This window comes from Lagopus muta, chromosome 5 (genome assembly GCF_023343835.1).
Source record: "Lagopus muta isolate bLagMut1 chromosome 5, bLagMut1 primary, whole genome shotgun sequence".
In the NCBI taxonomy this organism is placed as follows: domain Eukaryota; kingdom Metazoa; phylum Chordata; class Aves; order Galliformes; family Phasianidae; genus Lagopus; species Lagopus muta.
The window spans coordinates 13,725,238-13,749,782 of record NC_064437.1 but is presented as its reverse complement, the minus strand read 5'-3'; the positions used below and the strand labels follow the sequence as shown (position 1 = coordinate 13,749,782).

The window sequence follows — 24,545 nt, the reverse complement described above, 5'->3', positions numbered from 1 at the left end:
CCCTTTGGGCAGGATTAACTGTTAGCCTCTTGTTTCTGCAGTTTTTCAATTATTTTATTCCAGCACAAGGAGTCTTCAATTTTGGAGAAAAAAACGGTGTCCTTTTGACATCTGACTTTAGAAAGTGTAAAAATCCCCTCCTACCTGTGCATTATGAGCAGTGGAATGGCCATCAGAAGGTCTGCCCAAACACTGAAGACACCAGCTCAATTGCAAAAATGGATTTTACTTCTCCCTAAATGCAGTTGAACACACAGAACATGTATTAGTGTAAGGCTGAACTCTGCCTTTCAGGTCAGATTCTTGCAGAGATATTAACATTTGAGAAGGTACACATCCCTAATCCTCTTCTCTAACTGGCATCTGAAACTCCCACCCCACCCCACCCTGTCCCATATTTTCTCTTCAACCTGTTATTTTATCCTCCCCTTCCTTGTAAGTTCTTCCTGGTGAAGTCTCCCTTGATTTACACCCTGGGGTGTGCCCACACATGGTGGCATGGCATCGTGGCAGGAAAGTGACCCACACTCCCTAAGCTCAGTTTTCCTCTCTGAGGAATGACACATCCTTGGGCTACTGTGCTTGCTTTGCACGTTAGAAGAATTGCCAAGCAGTATAAGATTTCTGTTCCATCCTGTCACTTGCTTTCATTCATCAGATACTTCTGAGAAAGGTGAATCCTTCCAACCCAAACAGTGTTCAGACAGATGGACAGATTTCCTTGCTGGGGCAAGGAAATCTTCCTTCTCAGGACAGGAAATCCTTCAAGTGTATTCTTAAAGCTATATTGTCTTTCATGAGATTTCAGCATGAGCTTGAAGATAAATGCACGTGCAACTAGTTGATTTCTCAAATCAGAGTTTTTCTTACTGGGATTAAAGTGCAGAGGTACACCTGCTCCTTCATAGGAATCCTGGTCAGGGTCAGATTACCTTTACGGTGTCTATTGGTACCTGTACAGCATGCTTTTATAAATGTTATACGTATCCAGGTGTTGCTACCTGTCTTCAGCTCATCTTTGCCTGTTTGGAATGCTCCTTCCTCATTAGCAGGCAGTGCAAGTCTTTCACTCTACCCAGAGCTGCCCATGGTGCAATTGGGGTGAGTCTGGAGCAGTCCCTCCTCTCTGTCTCGCGCCCTTCCCTACAGCTCTTTCCTACTGCTCTGATACCTGAGTGGAAGGCAGACTCTGGCATTTCTATCTCTGATACCTTCTGTTTTTAAAGACACTAATCACAGATAAAATATTATATTACTGCCACTTACCAGCAGAAATCCTCATAAGTGAGCTAAAGTAAGATCTTAGCTCATTGTAGTACAATTTGAACTTTAGGAATATGTCAGCTGTAAGCCTTTGACTCTTCTGTATAAAATAAACCAGTTTCCAAAGTGATGTTAAATACAAATTAAATACATATTTCACTAGGGATGAAATTTTTTATAGCTTATAGAAGTTAGAAAAGCAAACTTTAGCCAGCTATTAAATGCAGAAGCCACAGAAATAGCCGAGGTGCATTTTGGGATGTAGAAATTGGCACAAGGCATTTCAGTATCTAGATCTATGTAATGGAAATCCAGTGGCACAAATATCTTAAAATGCATGACATTTCTTGTTTGTTATTCTGTCTATAGACATTCATGTGAAGCATTTTAGCTTTGACTTTTTAAGTTACTCATTACTAACTGCAATGTAGAATAAACTGGGCATAAGAATGGTGCAGTTCATAATCCAAATATTTGGATTTGTCAATATTTATCAACTAGTAGAAACAAATACTGCAAATTTTGTTCAGTTTCATACTATTTAGAAATAGAAATGGACTTCTCCTTGGTGCCCAGAAATTTGCTGGGTGCTTCCAAGGGAATTCTCTCACTGCTGACAGCCTGGCCAGAGGTGTTAACAAGCCAAATTCAAGGGAGTTCCAACAGAACTGGCAACACAGGGGGACAGCCAAATGGATGTCTGGGTTCTGCTCTGGATGTGGCTCATCATGCACCAGGCTAGCAGAGCAGCTGGGGGCACTGCCCTTCTCCTCCTCAGGTCCCTCACCAGCCCAGTCCTGGCTGCAGGCTCATGAGAGAGACTGCAACATGACATAACTTCTTGAGAAGCTGTTGCAAGTAACTGGGCATTACTTTGTTTGCATTGTGAGCTGTCTGGTGAGAGAGAGTTTGATGAGGGATTTAAAAGAAAAGATGCAGTAAGCTGAGTGTGGTTAACAAAACATTTCCTTATGGAGAGATGGCAGAAGAAAGAGAAAACATTGCCCTGGGAAAGCCTGAGAGGAGGAGCAGGAGTGCATATGTAAGTGCAGTATTAGAGATTGATGAAACCAGGGCTGGACTGCCAAAGAAGGAGCAAGAGGCAGGTGGCAAAACATGGATGCTGAAGCCAGACAGCCTTACATTCCGTTTTGGGATCACTCTGAGAAATCCAAACTTGACGATGGAGCATGAGGAGCTCGGGTTTTGCGGGATCCCTGAGTTGACTTACACCAGAGGTAAAATTTTAGGGCTGTCAGAGGAGTCAAGGTCAGCTGAGCCTGAACATCTCGGTAAGGTTGTAGAGAAAGAATTACCAGGGACTGGATGTGTTCGGGGAGGACAGAAGAGGTAAGGAGATGAAGGAGACGGAGGTAATGCATCACTGTATGTTCACATGGAAAGAGGGCAGTAGCACTGCTGGTGGGGATGAGGAGATGGGAAGGGGCTTGGGGTGAAGGTGAGGATAGAGCTTGTCCTCTGGGGGCAGACCACACCACCCAGCATCAGACCAAGCTCTTCTCCTGCTCCTGCCATGTTGGCAGTAAGCCCAGCAGGACACAGATCCCTGTGGTAGTCTGTGCTTCACTATGGGGCAGTAGGGAGGGAGGAGGCTGCATCCAAGCTGATGCACACAAAACCCAGCTGCAAAGGTGCTGCTTTTTTTGGAACAGACACCCATTGGTTTAATATGAGGCAATCATATACATATGCAAGCACTGTGCCATACAGGCTCCTTTTCAGACAGCACACTGAGCACCTGGATGCTCAAAAGTTGTGAAGACTCAACAGAACATAATGTGATGATTTCTAAGCAATTTTTGAATCTGGGGTGGAGGAAGTAAGCTCATTTGCATTTAAATACCATAAGCCCCTGCAGGAGTTTGAACGTCTCATTATGCTTGGCAGACAGCTTTTTCTTTTTTTCTATGTCACCTGTTACTATCTTATTAACAGCTGGCTCCTATCATTTCAGTGTCAGGCTTCCTGTTCCTGAGCTGATCCTGTGCATGAGGTGCACTGGATATTGCTTCTTTCCTAAGCCTCTTGTTTCAAAGGTCTATGCATTTTCATCAGACTTTTCAGTAAGCTTCTGCTCTGAGCAGCAGTTGTGAAAAATAGCCCAGGTTTTCCTATAGGCCTTTTCAAGACCTTTTGTCTCTGTCACTTTTTCCTGTTTTGGTGTGGTTTGTTGTAGACTAGGGTAGTGTTCTCTGGGTGGAGTGTATATCAAGGTAGGTCATTTGTGATATGTTAATTCAAGTTGATGTTTGGATTTGCCAGGATGATTTTGTGTAACAGGTTTTTGTTGTAAAAAGCATAGCTGACCTTTAAAGTCCAAAGGCCATATTTATGAATGACTCATCCTGCTCTCAGTGAGCCTGAAAATTACAGTACGCAAACAAAAGATGAAACATACTTCTCCCATGTAACTTTTTGAGAAAGCAGTATTTGCCCATGGCATTCGCCAAGGGAGCTTTCCCTTTGTGTGCAAGATGAAAATGGGGCGGGCTACAATAAAAGGCATTGTTGGTCCCAGCATGCAAAGAATGATGATCCAAGAACTAAAATAATAGAAAAGTGTTGGGAGGGAATTTCGTTCGCAAACATGTCAGGATAGCTTCAGGCTTACTCAAGTTTTGATTCAAGTTTTTCATTCTTCTTAAATTCTTTCCAGGCCAAAATGAATTAAATAGTTGCTAATCCTCAATCCTCCAGTGTTTCATTGGGATCAGTGTGTAAGGGTGGCTTCGCAGGGCAGCGTTTCAGGCTGCGATTCCTTAATGACAGTCTGCCCCAGGGAGCCACACAGCATGCAGTTCTGTGCTGTGAGTATAGACCGTTCCTTTGGACTCCAGTGCTATGTTCTCTGCAGGAGGGTCCTTCCTGCTGTTTATCCTGGAGAGCATCTGTCATGACAGTCAGCGAGTATGACCGTGTATTGCTCCCAGCGTCAGTAGTGGGCTATAAGGAATTGGGTTTGTGGAGCTGTTTCCAAACTAGAATATTGCCTTACGGATGTGCTTACAAAGCACTGAAATTAGAACTGGTCCTGCTGTGCCACACCTAGACAAATAGTGAAGGCCTGCACCTAATAAATAAGCAGTTCTTTCTTTTTCTCTTGCTAGTCCTGTCAGGATGTCTCCAAGTTGAAAAGATAACACTATTAACAGCAAAACAATAAGAAGAATATTAATAAAAGCTTTCGACATATATTATTTTTAAAAGGAGTTTTAGGATGAAAAAATATCTCTATGGAAGTTCAGATGTCTTTTTCTCCTTTTCCTCCTTATCCCCAGCAAAAGCCTGCAGGATCTAACACCAGCCAAGAATTTGCGGCAGCAACCCAGTGTAACAACTATGTAATTTATGTCCTGCGGCCCTACCAAATATAATTACAAACCGTGTTCATAGTGCTGCAAATTACACAGCATTCACCAGTGTGGGAGACGGCATGCTGCCTGTTGTGATAGATGATCCCACACCTAGCAGTGACTGGCAGCTTCTGGGAAATAGTCAGGCATCCCTTTGTGCCTGGATGATGAAGGACAGATGGTTTTCTTCTCCTTCAAGGGCAATTCCATTCAGGCTTTATTTGCAACAGTTTATGTGTATATTAATTATTTGTATTAAAGGAGGCTGAATATAGTATTTATTTTCAAGCTAAAATACATCTATATAAAGTGAGATTTTTAACTTTTTTTTTTCATCAAGACCAGTTCTGACAGTTCAGTATTTATTCTCTCTGACAATTGAGACAATTTTCATGAGCTCAAAGGAGGCCTTGTGCTTGTCTGGTAGTGCAGATTCCTTTGTACCTGCCTCAGAAGCCTTCCTGCCCTTCCAGAGTAGTGCAGCAGAGGCTGAGGATAAATGAGAACAGAAGAGCTATTAAAAGAACCAAAAAAAGGCATAACCCCAAGTTAATACTCTTTAATGTTCGTAATACTGCTCTTAACCATCCTCCTCAGACCTTCTTACATCATTTGGAATGGCTCAAGGGGAATGACTGCTCCTTCCCACTCTTTACTTTCTCCCCAGCTTATTTTTTCTTCGGTAACATAGTTGAACCCTGCTCAGCTAATTCTGTGAATTAATAACAATAACCAAATCACTCTGTATAAGCACAGGGTGATTTGTACAGCACAGTGTCTTGGACATGGTAGTCTTGAGTTGCTGGGCTAAGTGAGGTGCTCTTGGCTTTTATAGCCCTTGCTCTTGTCTCTGTGGGTCTTTAATGGGTGTTCCCACTTAATTCACAATAAAGTGATAATCATCATGATAAAATAAGAGTCCTGAGCTTTTAGTGGCTTTTCAGTGAGCATTGCACAGCTTCACTAATTGCATTAGTTTCAGATCTGAATTATTGAAAGCTTCTGGGGAAAAAAGAACAACAACAACGCATTTTGGTCAAGGGCAATTAGGATATGTTCCTGGAACCTCTTTGCACTACTCACGTTCAGCTATCCATTAGTTGCTCTTACTCATCAAAAATTATATCATCAAAAATATGCCAGGATAATTAAAGATATTATAAAGAAATTTCTGTTGTTTTGGTCTTTACAAGTAGAATGTGCTCTTTCCTATTAGAATCTAAACCTGCTTCAGCAAATAAAGGCCCTATGAACAGTGCAATGACAAAACACATAAAAGGACAGACCTCATTTCCAAGAAGATCAGGCAGGTCCTTGATGTCAGAATGAAGCACCTCCTGGCGTTTTTGGATGCTCTCAGCAGTGCAAGAGCTAATGACCTGCTTCCTGCATGGCTGGCTGCTGGTGCACCATTTTTCTTCACCACAGCCTGTGCTGCTCCTCACTCTGTCTATACTTGCTGCTGTGCTGCAGCTCACAGTGCAAAGCCCAAGGAGGGATTGATGGCCAGGGCTGATCCTGAGAAGCCTGGTGCAATAAAAGAAACAAGTAGCTGAGGAATGAGCAGCAAGAGAGCAGATCTGTATGGAGACTGACCTGGCCAGGGCAGTGGGTGGGCTGCAAAATTCAGTGGGAGGTGAAAAACAGTGAGAATGGAGTGAAAGAGGGAAGAGGATAATCCAAGGGCCTGTAAGAATTCTGTGTGGTGACTGGGCCACGCATGGAGCCAGGTATAAACAAGGGTTTATTTGACTTGTTTCAAAAAAATACATCAGCGCTAGCGACAGCAGCAGGCCTGACTGTAACGAGATTAATGAATGTGGTGCAAGGGATGCTTCAGGTAGAAGGAGAAACGTGAGATTTCTTGTGTGTTTAATTAGGACGCTTGGCAGTTGGGTAAGCTTTAATTGCCATCCTGAGCTCTGCAGCTTGCCAGAGAATGAGGAGAGGTATTGATTTCCATCTGGGCACACAATTTACTTCTTAGTGCTCATCGGCCTGATATGTATCTTCATTCTCTGTCACTGCTGTGTACAAGCTAGCGCTGCTTTCACCTGCAGATTTCGGGGGGGGCTTCAACTGAATAAGTGCCCAGAATTGCAAGAAGTTAGCTAAAAAAACGGCCTCATTTATCAGAATGTCATGCACAATGTGCTGTTCGTTTGGGAGCATCTTCACATCTTCACTTATATAGAGCATCTCGTTGCTGCAGTGTCCAGTTGCTTCTCAGAAATGAAATGGGCACAGAAAGATCCTTCTCTCTCTTGTAGGCAGGAGCAAAACAATGCTTATTTTATGCAATGCATGTTTGTTTGTTTATAAATGTGGTGTTTCGGAGAAGAGGATTAGATCAAAGTGGATTTTGTATTTCCCATTGAAGACCCAGGTGTCCATAGTCAATATGATCTTTTCTGTGGGTGACTCCCAAATTTCATGGGCTAAACACCACATTTTTGCCCTGTAGTTGACAGTTTCTAGGGGAGCTCAGCTGGTGCAGTTCATGATCTTGAAAGAGAGACATGAGAAATGAAAACTCATATGCAAGGCAAAGAATGAAACAATTTGATTTGGAAAAAAAATAGGGAAATGTTGTGGGAAAAGATGGAGAAGATGGAGAAGAAAGAGTAAGAGGCTGAATTACCTTTGCTAAAAGCTATCAAAAATATAGACTTGCTGTCATTTACTATTCACTATGCAAATAGCATCATTATATGCAAACAGCTTTAGTCAACTAATCCAACATGTAATGGAGATCGGTGCAGAGTAGGTGTGTTTATGGCTTTCTGAAATTAAAAAATAAAGGTTAAAATAATGAATTTCCTTCTCTTCAGGAACTGATAATGAGTACAATTCTACACACTCAGCAGATACAATTTATAGGGAAATCCATCATATAGTTCCCCAGGTGAATTGTGCACTGTACAGTAAGAACTTGAACTAAGAACTTCAGCCTTGAGAAAAGGAGACTGAGAGGGGACCTGATCCAGGTCTATAAATATCTGAGGTGTGGGGGGCAGAATGGCGAGGCCAGACTCTTTTCAGTGGTGAGTGGAGACAGGACAAGGGGAAACGGCTGGAAACTGCAGCATAGGAAGTTCCGCACAAACATGCGCAAGAACTTCTTTACAGTGAGGGTGACAGAGCACTGGAACAGGCTGCCCAGGGAGGTGGTGGAGTCTCCTTCTCTGGAGACGTTCAAGACCTGCCTGGATGCCTACCTGTGCTACCTGGTGTAGGGAACCTGCTTTGGCAGGGGGGTTGGACTCAATGATCTCTGGAGGTCCCTTCCAACCCCTACAATTCTGTGATTCTGAACTGTATGAAATCATGGTCAATAGTAAAAGTTGTTGGATGTATCCAATTCTAGCAAAATTATTTGTACACCAAATGGGAAGAAACATAAACACATCTGGCACTGGTTTTCCTTTTGCCCACATTTTCATCTGGAGTGACTTTTCTGGAACAACTCTGCAGCAATGATAACGCGGAATTGGCCTCCACATGTGAAGGCATTGAGGAAGGGTGCCAAAGTTAAATGATGACAAATTAAAACGAAAGTAGTGTATGAGTAATGCCTAAAAAGTAGTCATCTAAAATAATCTTGTCTAATGTTTGATACTTTAAAGCTCTTTTCTGACTTAGCAGGAAAGAAATGCCTAACTTGGGTTAGTACAGGCATTGGCTATTACCATCTCACCTTTTTGTTTGTCATTTAAAGCATTTAGGAATGCTTTAATTCAACACAGTAGGGAAAGAAACTAACTTCCAAATTGAAACGGCCCTTTTTGGACACAGAGATTTATATCTGTTTGTCTCTAAGAACTAATCCCATTAAAATAGTCTGTACTGAAATGCAAATGTTAATGTGGACAAGATAATGGAGATTAAAAACAACAAAAAAGTAGGCAAGTTTTAGATCTATACTTGCCTATTTTAAGATGAGAAAATGGTGCATTTTCATTCGGTTGGTTAGATCTTGAATTTCATCTTGTTCAATTATTTTTAAATCATGATGTCACTGCTGCTTTACTTTCATGTATATATATCTCCCTTTCTAATCAGGAGATGACAACATGCACAGCAGCAGTAATCTGGTACCTCAGACAGCTGTTAAAATACAACAGCTATTGATATCTCCTTTGTTATTTGGTATTGGATTATAGTCTCATTTCATATACAAAATAGTTCTACTGTTTGTAACAAAATACTTCCCACATGACACTGTCTTGTCATCTTGGCTGTTCCTAGTGAGGCACAGGGAAATGACTCGCAGTTTGGTGTGTCCTACTTCAGGTACTTCAGGCACTGGGGTGCTTCCCCAGGCCTTTGACAGTCAGGTCTTGAAAGAAGAGAACCCAGAAATGTAAATGCCTGAAATCATTGGTTAACTTTTAAAAATATACCTTTTTCTTGTTAAAAAAAAAAAAAATGAAAGAAAGATTGCTTTTTCCTCTGCTATTCAAAGTTATTTAAAATTGCTTGAAACAGTTCCATTCCTCCATTAATTTATCTGTTAAGGTGAGCAGATAATTACACTTTAAGTCTGTATATCCTGTGAAACTGTGACAGTAATCATTACCAAATTTTATTTTATTTAGATGCACAGTAGAATTTCTTCCATTCCCATTTACTGAGTTTGTTACATATGGTATTTCTTCTCTGATCTTGAACACGAGTATTTTGCAGTACCAGTCTGTATGTATTTATAGCAGTCAGAAGCAGAACTGGCAAAATAGATGAAGTAGGCTTTTTGGTCACTGCTTTCAGAGAGATCAATACGAGAGCTATCTGCTTTCAGTGCTGATTTTGCTTTCGCGATTGTGTTACGAAAAGCATAACTGGTCCTCTCCATTTCACAAACTTTTCAAACAGAGCTGAACGTATTGGGCCAGCATACTCAGTATATGAACTGATTTCTTGCAGCAGTTTATTAAGCCAACATTCCTCCTTTTTAAATAATGTGGCTGGCAATGTTTGTATGCCTGCAGTATGGAAGCATCAGTACAGAATATTTGCAGTAGACAGCAAATGGTCATTTACATGTCATCAGAAGTTCTCAGGATCTGGGGGAAAGAAAGTAATCATCAGTGAAAAAGTGGTAATCATTAGTTTCATGACATAGCTAAGAAAAGTTGAATGAGCCCTTTTACTGGTGTCACTGGGCATAGGACCATGGGCTTGAGTACATGTGTGACTTCCATAGGACTAAACTAAAGTAGCTGTTCTTTTGGTAGAATTCCCACTAACAAGTGAAAGGATAGGAAGATTTGCATTATCAACAGAAGGCTGCTGGTTGATTTGTTTCTGTCTTTTAACAATAGTAATTGGCTTTATTCCACCTTCTTGTTCTTTGTGTTTGGAATGAGATGCAAAGTTTCAGTTTGAGTTGAGCTGATCTGCAGGATCATTTAGACGCTGCAGAACCATCTCCATGAAGATCAGTAAAAGGCACAGAGATTTTCAAATATGCATGCCTCTGTACAAGATAGGCAAATCAACCAAGAGCATTGCTGCAAAGGCTGTGCTGGTGCCTGTGGGCTCCAGGCTCACACTGCAAATTTGCAACCAGCATATAGAGCTGCGCTGGGAGGTTTGTGGCCTGTGAGTAGGAACTAATAGCAGTCTTTTCTCAGGAGACATGAAGGCTGACATACTTCTCAGGAATCTCTACTGGGTTTTGTGCTGTCCAACACATTTGTAAGTAATCTGAAGAAGGAGGTGAAGAGCAATGAGTGATGTGAAGGTCACTGATACTACTAAGTTTACTCAGCAGTGTTCTGGTTGTAGAACTTCAACACAAGCTCTGCTTGCAGGACAAGTGAGCAGATTGCGTCTATTCAAGTGATGTGCATAGGGAGAAATTTTCCTACTGCTAAATTCACTGAGATGAGTTCCAGTACAGTTACTGACATTTGGAAAGCAGATCTTGAAGTTTAGTTTATGCTTCAGCTCAGCATTTCCTCCAAATCAAATGTTAGGTGCTGTCGAGGCTGCCTCATCTTCTGCTGCTCTGTCAGTTCGTCTGCTGAAGTGATTCCTGTGCTGCCTCCAGACCCAGTTGTGTGTAGTGGCACTGCTTGTCAGGAAAGATTATGGGAAGTAGTTATGTTCCTTCTGAACTGCACCTTACCTGTTCCATTTCTCCATTCTTTTTCAGCTGGTGAGATAGAAATATTCACAAACCTGCCCACTGAGTGATGAGGAACTGCATAATTTAAAATGGAACAAGCTGATCACCTGGTATCTCATTAAGTCTTCCTACCAGTGTTGGTCCCTCATTTACTACCTTCTTCCTATGGAAGCACTACACATTACTTTCGTATGGAGGGGCAAAGAGCTATCGAACATTTCCCTTTGAAGAAGAAAAGATTCTTTTATGTCTATTCTGTGATGGATTACAGCAGTAGTTATTGCTCCGAGCCTGGACACATCAATATTGAAGCTAATCATTGCATCTTTTCATGTTTTATAGCTTAACTCTGACACGTAGGAAAGCATATTAATAAATTCTTAAAAAAAAAAAAAAAAAAAGTACATTGGTAATCTTTTACTTTCTTAGTTCAAACTGTGATGTATTAACCTGTCTCTAACACTGATCTTAGTGCCAAAGTAGCTGGCAAAAGACCTGCTTGCCCTTTGTAAGCATGTAAGAGAAACCACAAAGTTGTTGACTTGTGTGAGTACATACCAGCTATATATAACCTATATGTGTACGTGTGTATATTTATATCTCCATATTTTCTTTCCGAGAATAAAGAAGCTGATTCCAGTTTACTGTTTTCATGTGAATATACAGTTTCTTAGTTTCATTTGCAGGTTATTGACTAAATTAACACCAAAAATGTACCCAGCATTTACAAGACAAGGTAAAAAAAACTGTTTGAGTGATAAGAATGGCTGAAAATTTGTTCTCAGGGAGCTGGCCACTGGAAAGAATTGAAATACAGACTAAGAAATGCAAGAAATGCTACAGCCAAATGTCACTGCATCTCACTGCTGAGGTCACGAGGGCTTTTCAGGCAGCGAAAGGAAAGGACAGTTTGCCACACCTGCAGGGTGCTGCCAACTGGTCAGCTGTTCCCCTAGAAAAGGAAAATGGAGGCTTAGTACAAACATTAAAAAGCAACTCAAGCCACTTTGCAAAGGGTTTGGGCTCTTTAGAAAATATTAACCTGGATCAGTCAGCATTTTTAGTCTCTTGTTTTTTTAGAGATTAAAGGTGTATTTTTGATGGAGGACTGGAAGAAAGAAAACACAGCTTATCCATCATCCTTGCCACATCAGTGCCTCCTTGTTTCAGAGGCTGTGACTTTCCAAAGAGTACCTCCCACCCATACCTCCAGGAGCCTTTGTGCTCTTCCCTGTCCACAGGGGCACCTGCAGCACTATCTGGGCAGTACCTCTGCATCACCTCACAGCAGCCAGCTTCGCATTCTTGAGACCCATTGAAAAACAGCTGCATAAATGCAAATTGCATGAGCCATCTCTGTTTTTACTGCTGGTGCTGGTATTTCCTTGCCAAGCTGATAAAACAGCATACTTTATTAAAAATGCTGTCCAATACCAGGAAAAGTCTTACTGGCTGATTTTCCCAGGGCAGCCACAATAAGAGCAAATTACAAAGCACTTACTCTAACTGTCTGCTCTTTCTCTTGTGGGTGGCACAGTATGTGTGATGTGTTGCTGGGAAGTATATCCTTCAGGGAAACAAATGGTGTTGTTCTTTTCTGTAACAGGGATGCCAGATACTGTAGTTCAGCACAAATTCCCACAGATTACCAGTCTCGCTTTTTAGTTCTGATTGTCAGAAGTGCCTGACGCAGGCCATTTTTTTGTTTGTTTGTTTGTTTAATTGAACAGGAGATTCTTCCCCCTTCAGAGAAAGAATGGCAGAGGTGCACATAAGGGATGGTGCAGATGTGGAGACATGAGCATAGCACAGAAATCATCAAAATTCCACAGCTCTCCCTCAAATGATCTGTTTGCTCAGCCAAGTAAATCCAAAAGCTGATCCTATTGGTAGCAGTGCAACCTATTGTAGCAAAACATGTGGGAAGACTATAAATGCCAAGAATGCCCTGAGCCTCTGAGTTTTGCCCAGGCTCCCTGGTGCCATAAGTCATGGCAACAATGCTGCCAAAGCTGACTTTTAAAGAATAACCCTTTGACAGTATTGTCTCCCAACAATTGCTTAGCTGCCAGCTCAGGGAAATTCCTCCTCTGGAGTATGCAAAATGCCAGCTGAGGTCCAGTTCTTTATCCCATATCAGACAAAACAAATACTGTGGACCAGCTAGATATAGAATTAATCTGACCCTTGTTAGACTCTGTGAGATAGCTTGGGTTCAGCTCAGGCAAGGGAAAATGCTGCTCCCCAAAAGGATTTCTTTGTGCTCTGGCAGATGCAGTGCTGATTTACACCATCCAGAAAGGACTGGTCACCCAAGAGCAGCCTGTTACATGCCAAGCTAACGATGTCCAGCATTTGGAATATGTAAAGTGCTCTGGAGCCTATCCATGCTTCATACACCAGGGTAAAGTTAAGTGAGGTGACATGTTGTCTATATTGCTGATCTTTACCTCCTCTAAATGAGGAACCCAACTACTTATTTAGTAAAAATACTGTTCAATAGAGTCACGGTGTTATTTTGTATTAGAGAGCAGAAATTGAACATTACTGTCAATTACCTTGGTGTTCTTTGAGTCACTTTTCATGTATCTAAAGCAGGATTAAAATAAGCTTTTCTCTTTTATGGCTGTAAGCAAGACTCAATCCTGTACCCTTACTATCAGAATGAAAGACCAATTGATCTTAACAAGAGATTTTCCTGCAAAGTGTCTGCTTCTGTTATAATAGCATTTGACTATGAAGCCTTGTACTGAGATGAAGAATCTCTCAAATGTCTGGTCCTTTAAAATTTCTACTTCTTTAAAAATGTGAAACTCGATGTCTCTTCTGCCTGGTACAGATTCAGCCACCACAGTGAGAAGCACTGGGTGCTTGGTGGCCTTCTTGCCCATGGTCTTCAATGCCTCAAGTTTCAGTCAGCATTTCATTATGGTGTGAGACATGTTCAGTAAGGCTTTAGGGCCAGAGGTGCTGTTCCTGCATCTGCAAGCAATGGGAAGTGATGTTCAAGATGGCCTTGTAGCACGTCTGAGCAATCAGCTGTGTGGTATACCTTTGTGCTCAGCAGTGATCTAAATTCTCTTGTCATTGTCCCTTAGACTGTTCAACAGCAGTGGCCAGCTGTGACCATTCACACCCATTGTACTAGGGGCTTGTGCATTTGCTAGACATTAGGGGACTTCAGAATCATCATTACAGAGCTGATTTCACTAAAAGTATCAGTAATTTCCAGTGTAACAATGATAATAGAAGCATGGGACTGGAAGAGACCTTCCTTTATCCATCCTTCTTCCCCATCTCTAGCTCTCTGCTCCTGACAGACAGTTTTTTAAATTATTTAAAACACCTGGTATGGGGGCTGCCTATTGTTCCCAGCAATCTTTCCTTCAGCTCCCTGCTGTTGGGATGTTTTCTCTAGTTTTCATTGCAATAATCTAAGTTTCATGCTTGTCTTCAACCTGGTGGATAAGGAGGACCAATTATTCCTTGAGTCTTCACAGCAGCTTTGTACAAAGCTGCAGACTGTTCTCAAGTCATGGCTGTGAAAAAAAATCATATCAATATGCTGCTGGCGATTTTGTCAAATGGATGAATTTCACTCTGCTTATTGATGACTCCTCTGTCATATGTTTTAAGCCGTGTCTTCTCTTTTAGTGTCTGTTGCATTCTCCTGAAAGTGAATGCACTGCTCACATATGCCTCTCCAAATGCATTTTGCAAAGCAATTTTCTTGTCACTGTCAGTGCCAGCAGATGACTCTGTGTAGTGTCAGTCAAAAAAATAAAAAAAGGTTTGCTTCTTTTTTCTCTATTTTCTGTATAAATTGTTCTTCCACATACAGTTTTCTATGATACTGCTTGAGTGGTATGCATTATATTTTCTGATATGAGAACCGTTTCCATCATTTTGCATGAATTTCACACAGCAACACAGCTTTTTTCTTGCTGGGAGGCAGCTTTGTTCTGTTACAGCAGTCGCCCCAGCAGGACAAAGTTACTGAGAGCATGCTGAATATATAGCAAGGTGCACAGAAAATAGTCTGTGGATGAGTGAAGCTGAGCCATTTTAAAATAACTCTTGCAAGATTGTGTGAACACATCTTATTGTGTAATGCTAATTGTGAGTAAACTGATATTTTGTTAATCTTATTATAAATACACGCAATTTTCCTCAGGCTGCATCTGTTCCTAAATTGCTAATGATGCCTCTCTATTCAACAGAAATAATAGAACAATCACAATCAGCAAACAGTTCTTCATTTGTATGTACACTGCACCTTTTTATAAATTTGTGAAACTAGACAGGATTTTTTACTGTAGTAATTATTTCTGCAACATCGCTCTAAATAGATAACACTGTATTTCCAAGATATGTGATGTTCCTTGCATGCCTTTGTCCATACAACATTTCCCCTTCAACTGACCCTATCTCCCATGGCAGGGTGTGCAGGAGATGCTACAGGTGGTGCTTGGCCAGCTGCCATGGGCCACCTAAGACCCGGTCAGTGGCAGTGCTTCCAGGGCAAACCACGTTGTCCTATCATAGAAGTGCAGAATCATTTAGGTTGGGAAAGACCTCCAAGATCATTAGGTCCAATTCTCCACTAAACTCTACAAGTCCACCATAAGTCTTTAAATGCTTCATCCATGCTGCTCTTCAGTACCTCTGTGGAAGGGGGCTCCCCACCTCCTGCACAGCCCATACCAAGGTCTGACCACCTGTCTGTGAGGACATTCTTCCCAGCATCCCACCTAAACCTCCCCTGGCACAACCTGAGGCTGTGACGTCTGATATGTGCATGAGGTGACTGCATGGCATATTGCTGTAATCTCAGTAAGATTTGAAACTTGGAGCATATAAATTTAAAAGGTATTCATGAAAGTCAAAAACTCAGTACTGAATGGAACTTCTCAATTAAATGGCTGCAGGAACAATTTTCAGCACTTTCTCAAGGAGGTACCCTAGCATGTTTTAAAATTGCAGAAAGATAGTAGCACTTTCTCTTCTGCCTAAAAGTCATTCTAACAAAAAAACAAACCAAAGATTGCCAATGGCCACATCCCAAATCTGTAATGGGTAGAAATAGGCCCTAGTGGCTGTGCAAGAACCACATGTTATACTTCACAAGCTGAATACCATATACCACAAGCAGTATAATACCATCTATAGTTGTTTCTCAAAAATTTCAAGCCTCCAAAATGATGGCAGCTCAATTGCCTGCCCATTTGTTTAAAGAGAATAATATTTGCACATTATTCAGTGAATCACAGTTATTCAAACAACTGCGCCTCAGCACGCTACATAAAGACAGCCGTTACGGGGCGTATGGAGAACGTGTGAGAAATGCAGATGAACATCAAGACATCTGCCATTTTAGAAGCACACTGATATTTCCTTCATGTTATCCATTTATTATATCCCAAAACTCTGAACACGTGCCTGTGACACGGCTGAGACAGCTTGCCTGGCTTCTGTCTGAGCACTGAAAGGGCGCAGAGCTGTGTGCAGGCAGTCCTGTCTAAGCTTCCCTCTATGACCAGGGGATACCTGCCAGTAAAAATGGCTGGAAGGAATGCCCGTATTCCTCTCTTCCCATCTGCTCTGGTGAGGAGAGATTGCTGAGGCACTTGGGAGGGCAGCAGCATTGTTGTCATCACCAGAGCTGGTGCTGGGGATATCTCCTGTGGAGTGAGGTCTGGTGGAAAATCAAAGTTGCTTCTATGGGGTGCCAGAGATGTGGAGAGTCGGGTGAGGGCTGCCCTCAGCCAGGACAGCCTTGAATCAGGCAGGAGCATGAGGAAAATCACTTGGGAGGAGGCAAAGGTTTCTTATAGGGGAAGAGATGGAAAATCCCTATTGTTTCAGTCTCCAGCACAGGAGTGGAGCAAGAAGCTGGTGTCCCTATTAGCTACTTTGCCCTGCAGAGGTAGAAAATTCAGTACCTTAAAGGAATGAAAGAACGCAATGAGCTCTCTTGACAAACAGTCCTGTAGAAGCACAAAGGGTTGTTTTGAATTGACTGTGTTCATTTGTTCCAGGTTGCATTTAGAAGTGCCTTCCTTTGTGGGAGACCTTCCATGTGCAGTTAGGGACAAACCACTGGCCACAGAGGAGCAGACTGCTGCAGGCAGGCACCACGGGGCTAGTGCCATGCCACACTGCCCATGCCAGGATCAGGTGTAAAAGCATGGGGAGATGCAGGTGTCTGAATTTTGTGGATGTGATTACATGGTTATGGCAATCATTGTGCAGATAGTCTGGGAGATACTGTTACAGAAATGACCTTATGTCCAAGTAATTGCTAGAACTCTCTGAAACAAAGCCAGAGCTTTGCCTCTGACAGGAATATAAAGCAGAAAAACATCGTGGCCTTCAGGCTGATAACCAGAATGACCACATACTGCTTCTGGGACAGATGGAGCTCTCTCCCAGTACCTCCCACATGCCGGGATGGACCGAGGAGCGCAGCACAATGACTACAGCTCTGAGGCCGGCTCCTTCAGTGGGAGAGCAGCCCCAGGTGCGTACGGTGAACGGCGTGCTGCCACCCGCTGCCCGCTGCCCGCTGCCCTCGCCTCCCGGCCTCAGGGAGGCACCCGCGCAGGGGGTGTCACGAGGCACACAGAGCGCCCGAAAGTCGATGCCCGCCCGTTGATGCCGTGACGCCGGGGCCGGGCACGTGGCACCCGAAGCCCTAACGCTGTGGAACCGGAGCAGCCCCAGTTGCCCCGCCAGCGACGACGCCCGGGACCGAGCTTCACCTCCGACCGAGCCCCAGCGACCACCGAGTGCAGCAGGGCGCGGCTCCTCAAAGCTGCGAGGGTCACGGCGCCGCCGCCCGCCGCCCAGGTAAGCGGCGCCCCGCGGGGGGCGGCCAATGGCGCGGCCCGGCCGCCTCCGCCAGCCAATGGGAGCGCGCTCGGCGGCGGCCCCATGGAAATGTGCCTGGTGGGGAGCCAATGGGGCGCGGCCGGGCCGCGGGCGGCGCTTTATCAGCTGCCAGGGCCGGCGGTGGCGGCAGCCGCGCGGAGCCGGGTCGCTCGGATCCTCCCGCGTCCCCGCGCAGCATGGCCGGGCTGGGCGGTGGCCCCGCCGCCTTCGGGCGCTGCACGCACGCCGTGGTGCGGGCGCTGCCCGAGTCGCTCTGCCGGCAGGCGCTGCGCAGCACGGCGGGCCCCGAGGTGGACTTCGCTCGCGCGGAGCGGGAGCATCAGCTGTACGTGGGCGTGCTGCGGGGCAAGCTGGGGCTGCAGGTGCTGGAGCTGCCCGCTGACGAGAGCCTCCCCGACTGCGTCTTCGTGGAGGACGCGGCCGTAGTCTGCGAGGAGACGGCGCTGCTCACCCGCCCCGGCGCGCCCAGCCGCAGGAAGGAGGTACGGTACGGTCGCGGTGCGGTGCGGTGCTGGTGCCCGAGCTGTGCCGGGGCGCGGCGGGGACCGACCGTCCCTGCTGAGGCGGCACCACGGGGCTCCTCCCGGCCCCGCCGCCCCCCCGAGGCTCCGGCCCGCAGGTGCCCGGAGCGCGGCCATGGTCAGCGCCTCTGCGAGCCGTGACTCATCTCGGTCCTTCGCGGCCGCGTGGGCTCCGGTGGCGGAGCCGCGTCCTTCGCGTGGGTCACCGCGAAGTGGTGTGGGTGTCCGGCACCGCCGCCGCTCCTTTCGGCCCCGAACCGATCTTCGTGGCGCGCCGGGCTGCGGCCGTGCTGCGGGTGGTGCTACAGGTGCCGGAGGGCCTCACCCGGTCCCTGCCCGAGGATCTGTTCCTCTGCGCTGGACCTCGTGCCTGCAGCCCCTTTACGGGCCCCGTGTGCTGAGCGGGTACAGCTACTCGGCCCGCCTCGGGTGTTCTCAGGACCCTCTATGCATCCTACCCACCCGAAAGGTGGTCTGGCAGGCGTTGAAGTGCCACCCATCCATCCACTTCCTCGAGGAGCAGAGTAGAAAGTCAAGCAGCTTGCCTATTTTCAGACTGCAGGACTGCTGTACTGACTGTTCTTCTCTCTGCTAGCAGGCTGTGGGGGTGACCCTCTTTGTCCGCCCCCGTGCTTGTTCCTGGGGTGCCACTGCTGTGGCTGTAGGATACACAGCCACTCACTGGCACGCCTGGGGCTGAAGGGAGGCTTCCTTGGGCCACAATGCAGTGTGTAATGGTCTGTATGGCTCTGAGGCTTTGATGTGATGCCCTAGTAATAAAGTTCACCTGAATTTTGTCCAACAGTGAGTTGGAGATATTGCACAGCTCTTACACATATGCTTTTCCCTATGCATACATGTGTACCTGCTTCTTCAAACACTTGGATGCTCTTAGAGGGAGCAGCACTAGAGCCAAGTGTGCATACTGCCACATACTGCTTCCAGGAGCTGTCAAGGCCCAAGGGGGCTTGTGCAGGTCTTTTGCTGTGAGTCAGTGATGTGTGCTATGAGAGTCTTCAGGACAAATTACTCCATTATTGACTGCACTCTGTACTAACACAGAAGTGTCTCTGCAGAGTGGTGTTGGCTCTGATTGAGAGCCCAGAAGTATTTGGGCAGTAAGGGGTGCTGGGTTATGTTATGCAGCTGGTGGGAGGTGGGACATGTGCAACCAGAGCACCAGCAGAATGCAAGAGGCAGCATTTCTTTGTCCACTTCGAGGTTTCATGTTCTGCCAACACAGAGGGAACACAAAGAGACAAGATAGGGCAGCAGAACTGAATGGGCTACTGGCTGCAACTTTGCTGTATCATTTGAGGTGGTGTAAGGAAATTAAATATATATGTAAAAAACAAGGAATAAAATGGTGTAGGGTACACCTTCCTACAGGGAATCAAGTTGTTTTCTCTTCCCTTCAACGTCATTGGCTGTTCTGGTTCAGTAGAGGTAGTGGACAAAGACAAGTCAAGTCTGCAGGAGTAGTGGGGGAGAGCTGGTGGTGCTTGAGAGAGGGAGAAGGCTGCAGAGCCCTTGAATGAGCACTTAAATGTGAGTGCCTGATAGCATTAGCTCTCTCCTGTGGTTAACAGCAGCACGCTAAGCCATGCATCAGTTTTATCTGACTTACTGTAATTACTGGTGTTGTAAAACAGTTTGTGTATTTTTTTTTTCCTTCCTTAACAACAACAATAAAAAAATCAAGATCTGATCTTTACTATGTAATGTTAAATTCTTTTAAATCATAATTAGATGTTCTTCCTCCAGCACCCACGTAAAAAAAAAACTTAAAATGATTGTGCTGGAGGGGTTGCATATGGTAACAATTTATCATTGAATTATGCAGTTTATTGTCAATTTGAGAATAACAGAAAATCTATTCTGCTTCTGTTCTTGTTTGTTGTTTTTTTTGTTCTGTTTTTTGTTGATTCTTTTTTGCTTGGCCTATGCCTGCTGGGACTGATATGAGTCGTCTTATTGATAGTGCTAACTACTTTCATGAAGTAGCATTTCAGATGTGATATGAAATAAATCTACTATGTTCAAATTTCATACTAGAAATGGAAGAACAGATTTACTTCTTTCCATGGGTGACTTGTCCAGGCACAGTCATAAATCAAGATAAGAGAAAAAGCTCTGAAGCATAATTTGAACATTATTAGTTTCTTTGAATGATGGGGCAATCATTCCCATGAGCTTTCTATGAGTTGAGAAAAAAAAAAAAATAAATAAAAAATTGAACAAACATCCTCTTAAAACTAACAATGCAGTGTAGTGCTTGTCTGAACATGTAACTTAATTATTTACAACAGTTGGCTCTCCAGGGAGCACTGCTACTGCAGTGCTTTTGGAGAGATGGGGAGAAGATGGCGGGCAGCAGCATGCCATACACATCTGGGGCTGCCCTCCTGCTGAGGGAAGGCCTGACTGACATACATGTTGAGGACAGCTTTGCAGAGGAACAGTGTGGGTCTAGTGGGCAGCAGGCTGAATGTGAGCCTGCAGCATGTGCCCCTGTGGTAGAGAAGGTACAGCATCCCAGGCTGTAGCAATCAGCAGAACCAGTAGGCTGAGGAAAGTGCTCTACTCAGCACTTGTTAACAGCCGTGTTCAATCTTGGTTCCTCTTAACGTTGGGGAGAGATTGACAACAGAACACACTCGCTGGAAAGCTGCTCAGGGGCTGAAGCCTGAGGCAACAGGACCTGCTCCACTTGGAGAAGAGGTGGCTTAGGGGGCCTAAGGGCAACACCCCAGTACCTACATGGGTTATCAAGAACAGAGGGAGAGTGTTTTGTCGTGTGTGGCAGGATGATGAGACAGTGGGTGTAAACTGAATCATGATGGTTTAATGGGATAGGAAGAAGGCTGTTTTGTTTTGTTTTGTTTTTTGCAGTGGGGAAGTGGGGACAGCCAAGCAGTGAAATGAGGGCCTGGAAAAGCTCTGCCATCATTTGCGGAGGCTTTCAAGACCTGACTGGATAAAGCCCAGACCAGTATGGTCTATTCTGATAGCTGGTACTGCTTAGAGAGGAAGTTGGCTCCTGGTCTGATTGATCCACTGCTAGAGAATCATAAAGACAAAACCTCATGAAACCGATTTCTGCATGCTGCTTCTGGAGATCGTCACTGCTAGCCCAGCTGGTTAGCCAGCCTGGTGTGATTGTGCATGGGGCTGCTTTAGTGCTTTGTCACTCACGCTGATACTGGCTGTCAGAGGGGGAGGCAGGTGGTTGCAATCCACGTACAGCACCAGTTTCTCAAAGAGCAGTTTCTTACTCTTTATGTAACACAAGCATAACCCATGAATACTTCAAGAGAGTGGTTGACACACGCTTGGCTTAACCCAGTTAATATGAAGCCCGTCCACTGAGTATGTGTTCCTGCCCTGAACCTCCTGCAGTGCAGGAGAGCTGTTCCAGCTGGTGCTGCAACCAGTCAGGGCTCACTTGTCCCTTCTTTTACCTCCATGGGCTGTAGGTTACTTACTGCTCCCGTGGTATGTTAATAGAAGGGCTTGTGTCCAGGCAGCTTGCCAACAGGCTTGTGGTAGGTCAGGCTCTGTAGTCTGATCAGAGACATGGAAGATGAAGGACATGGGGACACTCAAGGTGCATCCCAAAGACAGCAGCCTGGCCGAATATGCAGCTGGAGCAGTTCTGCTTCAGGCACATAGTGCCTCCTGATAAGCTGCCTGCCAGATGTGTGAACTGAGCTGCTCTGTCTCCATCCTCCCCCATTTCATGTTGCCAAAAACCATAATGCAATATTTAAGAACCATTGCAGCATGTTCTTTCACTGGCTAGACTCCTTATTAAGAAGGCTTGTCATCAAATTACTGTAATGCTGTATGTAGCAGGAAAACTTCTGCAGCAATCTTTAATAGCACTGACTGAACTTCCATGCTTTACAGATATAGTATAGGTTACCCCTCCAGCACTGTTGCATTCTTTACTGGTTGTCTGCTGGGGGAAAAAAAAAAAAAAAGAACAGCTGCTGAGGCTGTTTGTTCTTGCTCCAAGTTATTGTAGGGTTTAAAAAAAAAAAAAAGAGTTGAATTCAGTTTGGTCATGTTCAGTGACTACTGGGAAACAGCCCAGTGTGTGTGTGTGTATATATATATTTAGTAAAGTAGAAAAATCAGTCATGCATTTAATGATTTGTTTGCAAGAAGCAGAGGCTTATTTCACAGCATTATGTTTCTGTGCTATCAACTTCTGAACTTATTTTAAAATTCATGGTTTCTGGGGACTTTGAGATTTAGTATGAAGGTAAAAGTAAAAAGTAAACCAGAGATGGATGGCTAATGTGGATAAGCCAGTGTTTTGTTTAGCTGTGTGCAGTCACCAACACACTTGATGTTTGAGTTGAGTAACTCTAATGAAAACAGTGTGATCAAGTTCCAGTACCTTTTGTCCAGGAAGTGTGTTCTCAATTGTTCTGCTGGTATAAGTTATTCGTGTCACCTTCTGAATGCACCAGGGTTAGATGTGTAGATGAGCCATGATCAGCACATTGTGCTTACTGTCTAAGTTGTCTTAATGTGCTTGGGATGGCGCAAATAGCACTTGCACCATTTCAGCACTTATGCAGGCAAATGGAAATCCAAAAGCTCAGCAGAAAATACCCCCAGTAACGTGGCTTCTTTTCAGCTGCTGCATAGGCAAGGAAGAGTAGTTGCTGCAGAAGTGATGGTGGTGAGCAAATCCTCCAATGATGGTCAAGAAAGGAAATGCCCACCCAAGAGCCTCTTTTCTTCCCCAGAAAACCTCCAGGGGACAAGCTGTGAAGCAGCACTGCTGCAGCATAGAAGGAGGGAGGACAGGTTATGAGCAGCAACAGAATGTTTATTAAGTGCTATCATCTCAGCAAGCATTGGAAGAGCCTCCTGGTGGCCCCTTGAGCATCTCTGGGTTCTTCCTACATCTGCTTGCTGAGTGGCAGGGCTTTGGTCCTTGAGATTGAATGCTGGTGCTGGCAGGAATGCTTCTCAGCCCAGGTGGCCGAGGCCTCTGAGAAAGCCTGCAGAGAAGCAGCCAGGTAAAAAAAGCTGTCAGGGGTAAGGAGTTATATATAGCTCAGGCAGGTAAGGTTATATTGCTGCTGCTAAATGATAGGCATCTTCTCTGTAGACCTAGATGGTTCTGTAGAATAATTGTTAATAGAAAAGCTTAGCTCAGGAGAAATGGATTCAAGGCTCTGCTAGCTCCTGAACTTAATTAGGCTATGGGGGTTTTATTTTATAGTACATACTACTGCACGAGAACCTGTATCTGCTGACTAATCATTTAAAGCAGCATTTCTCTGCATAAGTGGCAAAGGCCTGTCTCATTCCCATTGGAGGATTAGTGCTTTCTCCTCACTAGAGAGGCAAGAGGTAGACAAATAAAACAAATACCACTTTAAATAATTTGTAGTTCTGTAAACTATCATAACAGACACTGGAGGCCTTGTTCATTTGCTCTGAACCCTTTGCATGCTTTTATTGCACCTCAGCTGTGATGTTACTGATTAATTTGGTGTTCTATCTCGAAAGTTTGGTAGGAACCTCAGGAGTACCTCTCTGCCATTGCTTGGTGCTTAAACCAGTTGGAGAGTAAACATAATCAGAAACTTTATGTGAAAGATGCCAAAAGTAAATTAGAAATAGTGTTTGGCACCCTTCTATTCAGACTGTTTTGGCTTGAGTATCTTTCCCATTTTGCTCGTGGTCTTTTGGCCTCTTCACCATGCTCTCATTCTAACTTCAAAACCAGAGCAGAAGTGTAAACGACGCTGTCTTTGGTTGTCACAGCTATTTTTAAGTGTACTGAAAACAAATGGAGAAGTCCCAGTCAAATGTAGGTTAAGATGATTTTTCTGGATACCTAGGTTTTAGTTGTCTTCTGTAGAGATATTGTATGGAGAACGTTGAGAGTATATAATTGACAGAACCGAATGTAATGATCTTCCTCAAAGTGCTTGTCACTTGGACAGGTGTGCTGGGGCTGGTGCAGCTTTCTGCTGCTCATCATGGTGCACGGAAGGCAGCCAAGTGGCTTTCAGCAGAATTTATAGCAGTGCTTTCTTCAATATGTTTTATTAGCTTTCACGTCAGTGTCTTGGTATTAGCATATACCTTGGTTACATGAAAAGTAACCAGTAGAGAAGTTTTGTCTTAATATTAAAATCTCCTCTTCAATAGTACTTGAGGCAACTTGGAAAAAAAAGAACATTTTGGTGGTATCAGATAGACCAGTGTCAGGAGCCTATGTAATTGGAGTCTCAGTAGATGCGTGGAAGGAGTATTTTAGCCTCTTTAAGCTGTCTTCTTCAAAAGCAGGTTGAATTGTTTCTGTGGCCCTGCCCTTCCATCTGCTTTGTGGTTGGA

The 24,545-nt window shown here is 44.4% G+C and overlaps 1 protein-coding gene across 1 annotated transcript in view; it reads left to right on the top strand.

The window, feature by feature from the left end:
* The first annotated feature begins 17,746 nt into the window (after positions 1–17,746).
* DDAH1 (dimethylarginine dimethylaminohydrolase 1) overlaps positions 17,747–24,545 on the top strand; it is a 51,690-nt gene continuing 44,891 nt past the window's right edge. The window contains exon 1 of the mRNA XM_048945954.1: positions 17,747–18,140. Within this exon, the coding sequence (XP_048801911.1) occupies positions 17,835–18,140 (306 nt within the window). The 5' untranslated portion in view covers positions 17,747–17,834. The remainder of the gene's footprint in view (positions 18,141–24,545) is intronic.